We start from the raw sequence: 17,235 nt of genomic DNA, 5'->3' as shown, positions 1-17,235 counted from the left end.
GCCAAGTTCTTGGGATTAATTTTTGACTCACATTTAACGTTTCTACCACATATCAAATCCCTCAAAACTAAATGCCTGAAGGCACTTGTCGTTTCAAATTCTAAATGGGGAGGGGACCAAGCTACCTTCCTGCAACTTTATCGATCACTGATCCGGTCAAAACTTGATTATGGCTCCAGTGTATATGGTGGAGCCTGTAAAAGCAGCCTGAAAGTTTTAGATTCTGTTCACCATCAAGGTCTAAGACTTTGTCTTGGCTCCTTTCGAACTTCACCTGTTGACACCCTGTACGTTGAGGCCGATGAGCCATCTCTTGAGCAGCGATGTATCAAATTAGCTTTACAGTATGTAACAACATTATATTCCGGTGAGTCAAACCCTGCATATAACTGTGTTTTCAGTCCTCTGTGTGAGGACTCATACAATATGAAATCTTTGCTTGTACCGCTTCTTGGTTTAAGAATTAAACCATTTCTTGCTGCTGCCGGCATTGAGCTGGAAAATATAGCTCCTTCCCGTCTTCTTTCTTCTCCTCCCTGGCAGTTGGTTAGGCCACAAGTTGACCTAACATTAACGTCATTTAAAAAATCAGAAACTAATGAATTACAGTATAAACAAGAATATAATGAATTGAAACATAAATATAGCAGTTATAAATCCTTATTTACAGATGGGTCCAAGGACGGTGGCGCAGTAGCTTGTGCCACTGTCATTGGATCCAGAACAATATCTTCTAGATTACCAGACAACAGTTCTATTTTTACCGCTGACGCTAACGCCATACTAACAGCTCTTAAATATATTAAAAGACGCCATAAACATAAACAATCTATAATCTATTCCGACTCTCTTTCTTGTCTTCAGACGATTAAAAATCGTCCTTGTAAACATCCACTTTTAATTGAAATTATTGAATTATATAATGATCTTGCTACTGGCCAGTACGAAATCGTCTTCTGTTGGTTACCCAGCCACGTTGGCATTTCCGGTAACGCAATGGCCGATCTTGCTGCTAAGGCAGCACTCAACAAATCTGTGACACCACTTCTTATTCCTTATTCTGACTACAAAGCTAGCATTAGAGCTTACACTCGTGTTCTGATGCAGAAGAAGTGGGACACCCAAGTAGGTATAAATAAACTACATGAAATAAAACCCTACATTGGTTATACATACTTGGGTTGTCAGTCCAGATTTGAAGAAGTTATTTTGCGACGATGTCGTATTGGCCATACAAGATACACTCATGCATACCTATTAAAAGGTGAGAATCCTCCGTTTTGTATCCCTTGTGATGAGAGAGTCACGGTCAAGCATATCCTGCTTGACTGTGTTGAATTCTCCATCATAAGGGATAAGTATTATTCTGTAAAAACTGTTAAGGATCTTTTTAACACAGTCAGCGCTCATTTAATTATTGTTTTTGTAAAGGAAATTGATTTCTTGGTTGAAGTTTGAGTACTATGTTCTGTATATAAATGTATTTTAATGATTGGTAGTTTAGGTTAGGAACTAGAATTGTTAGTGGCTGTACCCTCAAAGGGGGTTGAAGTATTGTACAATTATTGTCCCCCTGAGAGGGTGTAAGTCCACAAACATTCCATGTAAATTTAAATCTACCAGGTTTTTAATCGTAGTATTCATGTTGTTTTAAGTTTGGCTGGCATATTGTACACTCGCCAGCAGCTGAAGGGATGGTGTAAATCCAACTAGGGTCCATGCAGGTAGCAAAGGTACTGTAAGTCCCCATGGTCCCTAGTTTGGTGATCTACCTTCAGTTGTTGGCGATCAAAAGCCTGATTTTATAGTGTAATATCCTAATGGTGATGTTGTTTTTAACTTTCCATGCTAGTTTTAATTCCATTTGTGAACAAGGGATAAGTATTTTACAGTAAAAACAATGAAGGATCTTTTTACCAACGTTAATTCTCATTTTATTATAGGTTTTTTAAAAGAAATTGATTTTGTGGTTGAATTTTGAATAATATGTTTCTGTAAATAGATGTATTTTAATGATTGGTAGTTTGAATTAGTAACTTGAATTGTTGGTGGCTGTACCCTCAAAGGGGGTTGAAGTATTGTAAGATTATTGTCCTCCTGAGAGGGTACGTAAGTCCACAAACATTCACAGTAAATTAAAGTCTACCAGGTTTTTAATCGTAGTATTCATGTTCTTTTAATTTCGGCTAACCTTTCGTACAATCGCCAGCAGCTGAGGGGATGATGTAAATCCAACTAGGGTCCATGTAGGTAGCAAAGGTACTGTAAGTCCCCATGGTCCCTAGTGTGGTGATCTACCTTCAGTTGTTGGCGATCTATAGTCTGTTTTTATATTGTATTGTCTAAATAGTGCTAATAATTTTGATATTAGATGTTCTCATCACGATATGGCTGAGATATTGCCGATGTGACGTTAAATTTTAACTCACTCACTCACTCACTCACTCGCCCTGTAGCACTGTTTAGTTTACTGTTGGTTCTGCTAAGAACCTGTCCTGTAGTGCGCTTGTTTTATGAAGACGTTAGCCTAACGTAAGCATATCGTAAGCTTAAGTTCTCGTAAAGTTTCTCGTAACATTCGTACCTCCTATACTGTAACATAGGACGTTCGAATGCTACCTGAAAAGTGACGATATCTTAGGCTTACTAGAGGTTTGTGAAACGGGGCCCTGGTTGTAAATACCATAGCGTGTCAGCAGCATGTGTACTGAGCTGATCTAAACGTAGTAACATTTTCACGAAGAGCATGAGTCAGTGAGTGAGTGAGTGAGTTAAGATGTTAAATCACATCGGCAATATTTCAGCCATATCCCGACAAAGAGACAAGTTATAATTTCATATTAAACAAATGAAAATGTATTAAACTGTGTCAAGGAAGGGAAGCAAAACAACTAGATTATCACAGGTTTCGATTAGAAACTAGCAAGTAACTCGCACTCATAGCTACTACAGATGATCTACTATAGAAACAGGTTATAGGTTGCAACAACTGAGAGTAGATACACCATACTAGTGATCATGAGGACGTACAAAAGTTTTGATACCTGCGTACACCCTAGCTGGACTTACACCATCTCTTCGGCTATGATTCTATGATTAAAGAGAAGTTACACTGACTTTGAACGTTTTGAGATTTATGTATCCTCTAAGGAGGACAAAATTTAATAACATGAACTTATGCGGGTCTAGGATTCATACTCCGGTGGAACAGCGTATCCTTGATAAATCTATGGCACGTCGCCCGACGGATCAAACAACTCACGCAATATAGAACTGAGACATTTTCATCTTTGTCATCTGTTAGATTAACGTCGCCTGTGCCCTGTGCCGTTCACATGGGAGGGCCTTCTGTCGTATTAGATTACACCCTTAATCGTCACAATAGCAACCGCTGAGTGTGGGAACACTCTTACCACAGAGGTCAGAATGTTTTTGTGTCATTTGAGATTCCCACAAAATAGGCTGCGTCTCATTCAAGAACCTGTCGTAAAACACGCAACATAAACGTTGATACCCGGAATAACCCGTTCATATGCTTCTTACGGTTGGTTGCCATGGTAATAGGTCAGAGTGACACCTGGTAGTTGTCTATTCAAAGTGTTACACTAGAGAAATAATTGTACAATCGACGCTGCTTTCAGCAGATATTTCTTCGAAGGTGGAAAGGGTTTTGTTGTCTCTGTTTACTCTTCTCCTCTTGTAGCGATAGGTTTTCCTCCATCACCTTGTCAATATTCACACAAATGTTTCGAATATGTTAGTTTCTGCCGCGACGTGCACTGTAACGTTTTCTGCCACGATCTGCACTGTAACGTTTATATCCGGTTGATGGACACCTGCAATATCGCCCCTCCCAAGAAGATGTGTTTTCAGGGAAGGATTGTTGATTCCAAATCCTCAGATATGTATGGATGACTTTTTGTCACGAAGCATACCCGTCTACACGCTGACAACAGTTGAAGTTACAGATTTGGGTAAATTTTTGTGTCGGGTTTGTGTTTTTTAAAGCCCGCTAAACAGGGATGTGATTAACGATGAGAGTATAAGGAGCCATATATGTAAAGAGATTTATAGATGCTGATAGCTTTCATTTAAGTCAGAACTGTGTGAGTGTTTTGTCTTTTAATCAACAAACATAAATAGTATCATGATCAGTGTGATGAATTTAGCACCTGAGTGACAAGTTAAGGCTAGACAGACACGCCAGGATGCAGTTAAAGTCATTTCTCTGTCACACAAACGGGTACATAATCAGGCCTAGATCAGACAATCCAGTGATCAACAAAATGAGCACAATCCATGTAACTAACATTCTATGGCATGTGTGAATCCGATCTGATGTGTGGTCAGTATTTGTGTTCCTGTTCTTCAGGTTGTTCCTAGTTGTACCATATGTTACCGTGTATTAAAGAAGAGCGATTGACTTGCTTTTGGCTGTTTTTCCATTTTACTTTCTTCATGGCAGGCACGATGAGCTTTCTCTAAAGTACCACTATTCAATAGTCGCGATAAAGTCGGAATCAGTCAATTGATATTTTTCTTATGAATATGGAAAAAGTGTATAATAGCATGAGGTAATACAATGCCCTGGCTACCTGTGTCGGTGATAATGTTGCTCACGTGTCATACAAGGATTTAATATCCCTGTGGGAGATTTCCCTGTTATCACCGAACCACAGAACTTCCTGACACACGAGCAATCGTTGTATTATTATGTATTGATGGGTGTAGCTGTTTCCCATGAATACACAGGAAAATATTTTACCATTTGGTAATATATTATTGATATCGTGTGCGACGGCCACAGCTGCCCACGTGTTTCTGCAACAAATATCTATTCAGCAGTGTTCTATCACCTCTAACAAAACCACGACCAACCACACAGTTAATCCTTTCACACTTACTGAAATCATGTAGCCATGGATACAGTTGTTTCTATCAATGGTCGAGAGGTAAATTATGAGTACATTGTATGAAATACAAAGCCTTTTCAAATCGTTTCCCTTACTTAGGAACGTAATTGTGTATGTAGTATGATCTATATTTCATTGCACGGAAGATATTTTAGACATGCAATAGGTGACGAATTACTTTAAAATTGATCTACGCGACTAGAGAGGTCGGGTGTTCAGGCTCGCTAGCATGGTTGGCAAAGTACATCATATCCCAGTTGCGTAATTCGATGACCATGCTGTTTGTCACTGGGTTGTCTGGTCCAAACTCGATCATTTACAGAGCCGGAATGTTGCAGGGTTACGGAGTAACAATACACTCACTCACTCACTCACTCACAACTATTAGGCATGTGACATGTCTGTGCATCACTGCATCTGAAGTCTATAGACAGATTGACACAATATACAACGCACTCTTTGGGGAATGATCATAATATACAGGTAACCAAGTCAGAGATCAACAAAAGCATTTTAGTAGCCTCGTGAACCCCCACTGGTAGTTAGGGAATACTTTACAGCGGAATGCCCAGTAGTGTTCTTGAAATCAAGAAACATGAGAAACTAAAGAGTCATCGTACTTCCGCTAAAACGCCAATGCAGGACTGTTACTAATCACTGATAAAATCACACGAGCCGGAACCGTCTTGTAGCAGGAAGTTCATCAATAACATAGTTGACCTTTTCCGTGCAATGAAACGGTCTCCACCCAACAACATTCGTCCATGAAATGAATGATAACAACTATCAGGAGGAAAATCAGCTCAATTTATTGTTTGTTATCGTGTCATAGTAGGAGGTGACAAATATCACTGATTCAGAACGGCGTGTTTAATAGGTGTATTGTATGTATGAAATATACTGAGCAGGAGGAAATACTTCACACCTATTGGTTTGAACTCTTCTCACGCAGAGTTTTAATTCCACTCGTAGGACCAAAGATTTCAAAACGAATAACAATATTAACTAATATGAGGAAATAAAATACCATCAAACAGACGCAGTATATCCATAGGGGCAAGTGCATTTGTTGAAAAAATATAATATTCGAATGAACAAATATCTTCCACAGATCTCAGAATAAAACATTAATAATATATATTGACGCAATGATACAAGTATACTGATGGAGAAATATGTTTGCATTTGTAACAATGATAGAAATAACAGTACCAACAAGTCCGTTCTACTAAAAAAGGTTTTCAACACACTGTATTTGTTCTAAGGAACATTAACATCATCCACTGCAGCGCAACATCTTAAGCACCTCATGTTGTAGATGACTTGAACAATAGATGGTTTTGAAGACCTGCATCAAGCAAATTGCTCTGTAATCCACAGCAAGATTTTATACAGATATCATTTATCTGGTATATACACATATTCCAACTGATTTTCACAAAGCATTTGCTGTAATGTTCGAACCCGTAAACAAACCCGAACACAAGGCAAATAGGCAAAATATAAAACCCAAACAAAGAAAGAATATAAGAAGAAATAACAAAAATACATGCGTACCATAAAAAGCCGGAGATATTGGATTTACAGGTTAACAATATGCGTATGATTAAGCCAAATAGGAAACAGATGGTGAAGTGAAATTAGGAGATAATGTGACAATTCTTTCCATTCCTTTGTAAATGGATCGCATGTGAGGATTTTTTAGACTTTTTCTCACATTGGCATTGGCTCGTGATATGCTCGCAAATGGAATATCCTCGACTTTCTTTAATATATGTGAAAGAGGTAGAAGACTCTCGTCACCAATGAACATATATGGTTACAATAGCTTCCTCTAAATACATTTTGAACCTCATTGTTTTCCCAGCCCTGACGATCCCGATCTGGCCCAGTTCTGAACCGTACACCCGACTCCCGTGGAGCTAGGCGAACAACGCACACACCAACATCCCCGCTCCACTTTCATTTGTATATAATGCATTGTTATCTGATTTTCGCATGTATAGAACAGAAAACACATGATTTATGTCTCGAATGATCTAAGGAATTCGTTTTTCATCGCAATACACCCTGTGCTCTCTCCATGCGTTAGAGCGGTAAATTGTTAGGCTTTGCATTACAGAAAACCTATGAGGGTGGAGGAGCTGTATGTTGTCACAAAGATCGATGAATTCCTTGAATGTGGATAATTCCAGTTCCGTCACGGCAACGGAAGTTTTCGAATACACTGTGCAAACAAATCGCCTCTAAATATGACGAATATACGTAGCAAATAGGTAGAGAAGCGCATCCTAGTTCTCCTAAAAAGTCGCAATTCAGTAATTCATTAATAAAATGGAATTATGCGTTGATATGCAAACGGAAGCTTTCACTAAGCTAGTATTTTATTACCACACGTGGAAGAGATGGGATTAATGCAGCCTTATTTCATCCTGTGATCGACTGTAAAATCCATAATTCTTTCACAGACTTATAAATATATCAGTATTTCATCATTGAAATTACGCCACCTCTATCACATCTAAATTATTTTATCAGTATTCAGTCGTTCTTTTAAAGCTAAATATTACTGATAACTGATCGCAGAACTGATCAAACAACTAACTGGGCGGCAAGATACATCATGTATTCATTGCGTTTGATGACATTTTGCCCTGTGTGCTCGTGGTGCAAAATCAAGACAAAAGAAGGAAGGATTGAAAATACTTCAGATGATTTGGTGTGCAGTGAGGTGAGTGAAGTAAAGTGAACCCAGGTTCTATGTCCATTGCACTGACATAAGTCTACGGTTAACAAGTGTAACGACATGAAGGTAACTAGTACTCGTTTCATCAACTCAGTACTGTGCAAGGTAATAAGAAGCAATAACTCTAATGGACGTTTTCATTTGTGCACTCTGGGAGAGAACCAACAGGTCACTGCACAATGCTTTCTTTGGTATGTGCAGACAATGTCATGTATTGAGTTCGAAGACAGTCTCATGTGGTTTAGTATATAGTGCAGTATGATAAGGGATTAAAAATTAATGAAAAAGAAAACTCCACCAAAACAGAAAACGTGAGGTGCAGTGTACTAGTTTCCATGAAACGTTCGATTTTATTTATAGAGAGTTTTCGTTTGATCCTTCACGTTAAAACATGTAAACAGATAATTGAGTCTCGAACTAATTCAGTTATTGATTTTATTATAAGGATTTCATGGCTTCAGGCAAATTTGCATTACGACGCATGTAACAACCAGCATAGATCCGCTAAACCCCGCGATACCGAAAACTCTAATTGAGAATCCAAATAGCTCGTGGCGTATTAGTGAGCATATTACTTTAGCTACATATTATCATGTTCGTTCCATACCAGCGTCTCTTAATGGGAATTATTGCATATATTCATTCACCAGACCTTCCCACATCTGAGTGAGTGAGTTAACATTTAACGTCACATCGGCAGTATTGCAGCCATATCGTGACGAGAGCATTCTTAAAAAAGGGATCTATATGTATATGATAAAAACCTGTCGACGACGGACAGTAAAACAACTAGAATATCACAATAAGAAATAAAACTAGCGTGAAAAGTTAAAACTAATATTCCTATTCAGACAATACAATATGAAAACAGGCTATATAGATCACCAACAACTGAAGGTAGATCACCATACTAGGGGCCATGGGGACTTACAATACTTCTGCTACCTGCATGGTCCCTAGCTGGATTTACATCATCCCCTCAGCTGCTGGTGATTGTATGCAAGATTAGTCACAAATTAAAATGACACATATTCTGCGGCTAAGACAAAATGGAAGATCAAATTTGACTTCAAATGTTTTGGGACTTACGTACCCTCTCGGGAGGACAATACTTTTACGGTACTTCAACCCCCCTCGAGGATACAGCCACTAACACTCTAAGTTACTAATTCAAACTTCCAAGCATAAACTATTTATCTATTTACAATTCATTTAGCAAATCTAATTCTTTTAAAAATGTAATAATTAAATGAGACCTAACAGAATTAAAAAGATCCTTCAAAGTTCGTGAATTAAAATATTTATATATTGTGATGGAATATTCAACACAGTCAAGCAGGACAGATCTTATAGTAGCTTTATAATCTGAGTATGGAATAAGAAATGGTGTACCAGATTTGTTGAGTGCTGCTTTAGCCGCAAGATCGGCCATTGTGTTACCAGAAATGCCTACGTGACTAGGTAACCAACAAAGGACGACGTCGCATTGGCCAGTAGCAAGAGTGTTATACAGTTCTATAATTTCAATTAAAAGCGAATGTTTACAAGAAATATGTTTAATAGCCTGAAGGCAAAGAAGGAGAGTCGCAATATATTATATACTGTTTATGTTTAGGGTGTCTTTGAATATATTTAAGAGTAGTTAATATGGCGTTTGCTTCTGCAGTAAAAATAGAGCTGTAATCTGGACGTCTAGAAGATATTGTTCTCGATCCAATGACAGTGGCACAAGCCACTGCACCACCGTCCTTGGAACCATCTGTAAATAAGGATTTATAATTGCTATATTTAGTTTTTAATTGATTATATTCTTGTTTATACTGCAATTCATTAGTTTCTGATTTTTTAAATGAAGTTAATGTTAGGTCAACTTGTGGCCTAACCAACTGCCAAGGAGGAGAAGAAAGGAGACGGGAGGGAGCTATGTGTTCCACCTCAATGCCGGCCGAAGAAAGCAAGGGTTTAATTCTGTGTCCTAGAGGTATCATAAACCGGATTGAACACACAGTCATAGGCTGGGTTAGATTTATTAGAATATGATTTAGTAATGTATTGTAAAGACAATTTTATACGGCTTTGTGAAAGAGATTATTCATCAGCCTCAACATAGAGACTGGCAACAGGTGAGGTTCTAAAAGATCCAAGACAAAGTCTTAGACCTTGGTGGTGGATAGAATCTAATAGTTTGAGGTTGCTTTTACAGGCTCCACCATATACAATGGAGCCATAATCAAGTTTTGACCGGATCAGTGATCGATAAAGCTGCAGGAGGTAGCTGGATCCCCTCCCCACTTAGAATTTGAAACGACTTTCAAGAAGTCAAGTGGCTTCACGCATTTAGTTTTGAGGGATTTGGTATGTGGTAGAAAGGTTAAATGCGAGTCAAAAATTATTCCCAAGAACTTGGCCTCCTTTACAACTTTTATGGGAGATCCATTTAGAAACAGTTCAGGATTTTTATGCGGTTTATATTTTCTACAAAAGTGTATACAATTAGTTTTGGATTTGGAAAATTTAAAGCCGTTTTAAGACACCATTTATTTATTTTATTTAAACACAGCTGCAGTTGCCGTTCAATAGTATGCATATTTTTACCACGACAAGAAATATTAAAATCATCCACAAATAACGACCCATCAATTGAATCGTTTAAAACTTTTTGACAAACTATTTATCTTGATACTAAAAAGTGTGACTTACAAAATACTGCCTTGTGGAACACCCTGATCCTGATTGTAATGATCAGACAGGGTAGAACCTACGCGGACTTGAAATCGTCTGTCATTTAAAAAGTTGGCTCTGAATTGAGGCAAACGACCTCGCAAACCGAAATCATGTAGATCTCTCAAAATGCCATATTTCCAGGTTGTATCATATGCTTTTTGAAGATCAGAAAAGATAGACACAGCATGTTGTTTATTAATTAGTGCGTTTTTCACAAATGATTCCAGTCGCACTAAGTGATCGACAGTACTTCTATTTTTACGGAAACCACACTGTATATCTCTTATTAGGTTATTGGTTTCCAAATACCAAACAAGTCCATTATTTATCATGCGTTCCATGGTCTTGCAAGCACAGCTAGTTAATGAAACTGTGACGGTAATTGGACGGATCCGTGTGATCACGTCCAGTTTAGGTATTGGTACTACTATGGCATCACGCCATGAAGAAGGAAATTTCCCGGAAGTCCAAATATCATCAAAAATTGATAAGACCGTCTCTAAACAGGTTTCCGGTAAGTGCTTCAGGAGTTGATAATGTATGATTACACGATTACTAAGAAAGTGAAATCCCAAATATGACATATGTTGATAATGTATGTTATCAGCTCCTGTAGCAGTGTCATGAGCTTGATCAAGAGCAGTATAGAGTTCATGAATAGAAAACGTTTCATTATAATCTTCCCCATTATCAGAATTGAAATTAATAGTTTTCTTTTCTTCTTGTTTTTGATACTGCTGGAATTGAGGTAAATAATTAGATGAGGAAGAGTGTCTAGCGAGAGTTTCGCCCAGTTTATTTGCGATATCTGATTTATCAGGAAGTGACTGATCTCCATGTTTAAGATGATGGACAGTAGATTTAGTACCTTTACCTTTAATTTTTTGGACCATGTTCCATACCTTGGACATGGGTGTCCGAGAATTTATTTCGGATACATAATTTTGCCAAGATTGACGTTTGTTCTGTTTGAAAGTACGCCGTGCTTTAGCATTTAAAATTTAAAATTTATTTAAGTTATGCACCATAGGATGGCGACGGAAATAATGTTCTGCTTTTTCCTTGCCTTCCTAGCTTGTTTGCATCGTTGAACCATGGTTTTCTTATGTGTGGAACTACACACTCATCAGCTATGGAGTTCAGTTCATTAGAAAAGCATTTAATAGCATCTGGAACGTCAATAAAACGTTCATGTTTAAGTTTTTAAACACACAGTGTTTGATATAAAGCCCATTTAGCCTTTTTTAAAATTTCGTCTTGATGATGGAGGAACATCGGATAGAGTTACAGCTTTTAATATAGTAGGAAAATGGTCACTTCCACAGAGGTCATCATGGACTGACCATTCAAATTCATTTCGTAGTTCGGAATTTGTCAATGACAAGTCAAGAGCAGAATAGGTCCCTGTCCCAGGGTGTAAATATGTGTTGGAATCATCATTATAAATACATAAATCATTGTCAGAACAATAGTCCTCCAACAATTTACCTCTAGTGTTTGTAGTTACACTACCCCAGAGTGGGTTGTGCCCATTTAAATCTCCCATTATAATACAGGGCTTCGGGAGTTGGTCATATAGAACTTGAAGATCGGTTTTGGCAAACACTGAAGACGGTGAAATATATAAAGAGCATAGTGTAAACGCTACATGTAAGGTAATTCTTACAGCAACAGCCTGCATATTAGTATTAAGTCTTTACCAGGTTTTTTGCCCCAGAAAAGGAGATATTTTGAGTGAAATTTATTCTGTTTATCTCCATTTGTTCTGTCTAAATAGGGCACTGTTTCGAAGAAGATGAAAGGTCGCCTGAACAGTTGGTGCATTTTTTATAATCACTGTCACAATCTTCCGTTGTGTTTGTCTCCTCCCCACAATGAGCACACACAACAGACAATGTGCAAGTATTCACGCCATGTCCATATTTCTGGCATTTAAAACACCTGAGCGGGTTGGGGATGTAGGTATCAACTTGTATGTTACAATAGCCTGCCTTCACTGATTTAGGAGCATTAGGACATGAAAAAGAAAACAGATAGGTATTAGTTTGGAATGTTTCATTGTTTTTTTCGGGTTGAAAAGCGCTTCACATACAGCACACCTTGATCTTTCATTTTTGATGCAATGTCAATTTCGGACATATCACCAAACAATCGATCACGATCTCTGACGATACCTTTACTAGTGTTCAAGGTCTTGTGAGCAGAGACCATGACCGGAATGCCCACGAAAGATTTCATGTTCATCAGGTTCGTTGCTTGTTGCTTTTTCCCGCATTCGACTAACAGGGCACCCGAACGCAAGCGTCTAATGGTTTTCACCTCCCCAGCAATACCTTGAATACCCTTGGATACAGCAAAGGGGTTCAGCTTTAATGGTGTCTTGTCAGGAGTCTCGAAAACAACGAAACGCGGCCAATATTCAATCGATGCAGACGATCTATGGTCAGTATCATCAGGATCAATATCAAGTGGACGTTTTGTTTTTTTGGTCGGGGTTTCATACGCCATAGTTAGTGTAATGTGGTTCATCATCCGAGCTCCCCACCCACCACGGAGTATCACTAGGACAATGCTAAAGCAAGCGGGCCTCCAGCTTGCAGCACCAAGGATACCCGAATGATATACTCCAGTAGAAGAATTACAAAGAATTAATCCACCAGATTGGCCTATGGGCCACCGGCTTCTGGGCATAAGACTCTAGGCAAAATTCGGAACTTTCAATACTTTCCAAAACCAGAAAAGTCGATGAATAATTCAGCCAAGACCGAAATTAAAAGTCCAAATAAAATTTGTGCAATGACATACATATATATATAATCCATGCACAGGGCTTGGCATGACCAGCCGGTTGGTTGAATCGAGCCAATTCAACCACCCGTCTAGGTGAAGTAAGGGCCAAAGTGGTGTGTTGGGCAAATGGAAAGCAGTTAAAAGCCCAAATGTCCTCAACCACCAGGTTCCCGTCCTCCACCGACACGGGACGCAACCCACGGCCAACAGGTTGTCCAATTTAGTCGCCTCTTACGACAAGCAATGGGGTGCTGTGGACACATTCTGTCCCGTGTCCACACGGGACCTTCCCACATGTAAATTCCCCCGTTAAATAATGTTATGGCTCGCATAATCACGTGTGTTATATCTATAACAATACATGTGACTGATTACTGGTTACTCGGCTAACGCACGTATTAAGACACTGTCATAAAACAACATCAAAATAGCAAGCAACAACAATACCAACAAAAGCAAACCTACCCTAACCAGGAGAGTACGCCTGAAGGGTTAAGGGTTGTCAACGCAGGCAGACTTTGATTATTACGAAGAGGTAGAGCTATTCTCATAACAGACATATCAATCTACTCGAACAGGGAAAACGCTGGATGCATTAGACTGCCACTTAAAAGGAAGGGAATCCAACATGCGGAGAAAAATCCAAACATGTTCCACTGATGATGATTAATGTAGATTGCAAAACAAATACGTAAGTTTCCTACTCGGATTGCATAATGGCAGAATGTCATTCATTTAGTAATTTACACCTTCAACGGATATAATTCACTGGATATATTTAGTCGGGTGGGTTGGCTCACAAGTTTCAACACTGATGAAGTCGTTCCGAATCTCCAGATTTAAGAGGGCCATGATCCATTCTGTTCCAGGTATAGTTGCCTAATGGATGACAGTAAACATGTAGAGGTTGAGTGTGGAGAGAGGAGTAAACACTAAAGTACTCTACCTCTTAAGCATCGCACATGGACACCCATAGTAACCTTCAACGGAATCAACTCAGTATATATACCACTAAATGTAAACCTGCTACATATACGTCTGACACATACAAAGAGATGACATGCCGCGCTAACACACACACGTGGAGCCTAACTAAATTGCTTCATATTGCAATATCATATCCCATCTCTCGTGCATTTCTGCAAATATATAATAAGTTGATTTTGAAGCACAGGCAAGACAGTAATTACGAAAGAGTGATACTTATGTTAGGATGTTAGGAGCAGGTGTTTGACATCCAGATCCATTGTTCTGGAGATTTCGTCTCTTCCTGGAATCAAATCGTTTACAGTGGAAAGTGTTAAGCTGTACTGCAGGAATCTCCCCAACACACAATATTCAAGTATTGGTCTGCCCAGTCCGTAAGAAAAAAGTAGACATCGCTTAATGTATATCACTGAGATACACGCTCAGCAAAACCGTCACAGCTGCCACCCCATCCTTTTAGTCGTTGAATACTACAAGCTCTAGTAATTGTTGCAGGCACTTTATAGGAACTATACTAAACCGCAAAAGAAACGCAAGTCGGTTTTCAAAAATCTTACTCTGCTATCATGGGTCCTCATAAACTTAATTAATTGAAAAACAACAACAGACACATGATTGTTGATGAAATGGTGCATGATTTCTGATGGAAAATTCATCTCTGTTAACAAAACATTCAGCACCCATGAACAGTAAAAATGACAAAACAGAGTCTCGTAATCAGTAACGCGTGTGACCGCCATTGCTGTCGACACAGGCAGTACAGCGACGTCTAATCGAGTCAACAAGTCTCTGGAAGAAGGCTTGTGGCAGTTGATTCCATTCCCTTGTAAACCGTGCTTCCGAATCCCTCAGGTTCTGAGGTGGACCAGCTGTGTGCATTCTTCTTCCAGTTTCTTCCCGCACGTGTTCTATCGGTGCCATATCGGGGGATAGTGAATGCCAGGGCAGCACATGAATGTTGTTTGCTCTCAGAAAGTCCATGGAGACCCGTGCCGTGTGAGGAATGAGCATTGTCTTGCTGGAAGATTTGGAGTGGACGCTGTGCTTGGAAAAGGGGTACAACGTGTTGTTGGGGAACTTGATCTCTGTAAACGACAGCAGTCACACGTTGACGAAACACAGGTGGTGTTCCGTGGTGGTAGCTGAAGCCTCCCCAGACCATCAGACTTCCTCCTCCCTAGCGGTCAGCCTTCACAACGCAGCAGTTGGCCTAACGTTCATTACGTCGTCTCCATAAACGTACTCGGCCGTAGGCGTGAGACATGTTGAACCTGGATTCGTCAGAAAACAACACTTGCTGCCATTGTTGATGCCGCCATCGTTGATGTTGTCTGGCCCACTGCAAGCGTTGCTGGTGGTGACACTAAAATCGGCGTAAGGACGTCGACATATGATGCCTGCTGCCCTCAGTCGACGACGAACGGTGTCTGCAGAGATGTGGTGACGTGGTCCTTGGATGGTTGAAGCCGTCTGCGTCGCTTTTTGTTGTCGGTTACGAAGGTGAGTAACCCGGATGTGGCCATCTTGAGCTGGCGTTGTAATCTCGGCCGTCCAGATCTTGGTCGATCCTGAACATTTCCCGTCTGTTGATGCCTTACCGAGAGCCTTGTGATTGTCTCAATGTGACACTGGAAGTGCCTGGCGACCGCAGTTGCTGTGGATCCGGCCTACAGCATCCCAATGGCGATCCCTCTTTGCTGCTGAGTTAGACTTGGCATCTTTTCTCAGCTATCTCTCGTTGCATTTGGTAATGTGCGATGTTTCTGAATGGCGTACCTTATAAAGGGCCCATCAAGCACGAAAAGCACATGTTTTGTGAGCAGCATGAAAACGTCATGCAAAAAGCAAAAATGCATCACTAAGGTCGCGTTTGCGCAATTTCACCAAGAAAAAACGGAAACAACATTAAAGTCATCGTGGCGACCGTGGTTTGATAATAGTTTAATATGCTTTACTGCGAGAAAAGTATTGAGCTGAATATTTGCAATAAAATGAACTTGCGTTTCTTTTGCGGTTCAGTATATTTTCGTAGTTCGTAACGAAATAGCTATTCCCTAAGTATGACGCGAGCGACTCAAAACGTATACTGTTTAAACAACGTAAATTGGTTGCTTCCAAGAACGTGTCCTGTCTTGCGTAAAGACTCACTATCCACCCCTACCCCACTATACACCCAACACAGATGCATCCCCAACTCTTACGTTTGTATGTATTGCTAAGGACCATCCCACTTCAGACACTTATATCTTCTTCACTGGTGTTCATTACCAATATCAGATGTTGTGCAAGGTGCTGTGACGGACAATCACAGACTATAAAACTACAAAAGAGGAGGTCGTGCGTTCATTGTTTTTACCCTGATACCGGTTATCTATCCAGTTAACTGATATTACGAAAACAACTTTCGTAATTTCAACAGCTGTCCGCTACTTTGGCTGGCAATCAACGAACCTAACCACACGATTCATGAAGTCACCCCTGATCACAGCATTGGGGTCTCTGGTTAGTGTGTAGTCTATACTGACAACACATGACATATATCTACACCTACATATGTACACCTGCACAATGAAGAAACAATCTGACCCATGTATATGGCCAAGTATTGGTAACCAGAATAACTGACATTATTTACATCATAAGGAATTCCCAACGTATTTCACTGTACCTACAATCTTACACGGTGTGGCTTTTCATTCCATGACTATACCTACAGAGTAATGAAACCATGTCCCTATCTAACCTCGCAATATTCCAGCAATATCACTGTGGGCGACACCAGAAATGGGCTTCTCAGATTTGGGGGAATCGAACCCTGGTCTTCGGCGTGACGAAAAAACTTCTAACCACTAGGCTACCTCACCGCCCATCAATTCAGTAGCAAAAAGATGAACTAGAGTGAAATTTAATTGAATTCCGAAACTTGAAACAGAACAAATCATACTGTTGATGCAATAAAATGATGACTTATCATACTGATGTAGTATCACTCTTTGTTGTCGTATACTCAAGCTTTTTCACAGAGGCGTACAGTTCATTAACAGATGTTTGATCATATTCTGGGACAATCTTCTG

At 39.6% G+C, this 17,235-nt stretch overlaps 1 protein-coding gene across 1 annotated transcript in view; it reads left to right on the top strand.

Moving 5' to 3' along the window:
• Positions 1 to 17,235, top strand: part of LOC137288273 (uncharacterized) — a 90,099-nt gene that overhangs the window by 37,639 nt on the left and 35,225 nt on the right. The window contains exon 4 of the mRNA XM_067820778.1: positions 7,645 to 7,658. Within this exon, the coding sequence (XP_067676879.1) occupies positions 7,645 to 7,658 (14 nt within the window). The remainder of the gene's footprint in view (positions 1 to 7,644; positions 7,659 to 17,235) is intronic.

The sequence above is a fragment of the Haliotis asinina genome, chromosome 1 (genome assembly GCF_037392515.1).
Source record: "Haliotis asinina isolate JCU_RB_2024 chromosome 1, JCU_Hal_asi_v2, whole genome shotgun sequence".
NCBI classification, from domain to species: domain Eukaryota; kingdom Metazoa; phylum Mollusca; class Gastropoda; order Lepetellida; family Haliotidae; genus Haliotis; species Haliotis asinina.
This window is presented reverse-complemented; position numbering and strand designations above follow the sequence as displayed.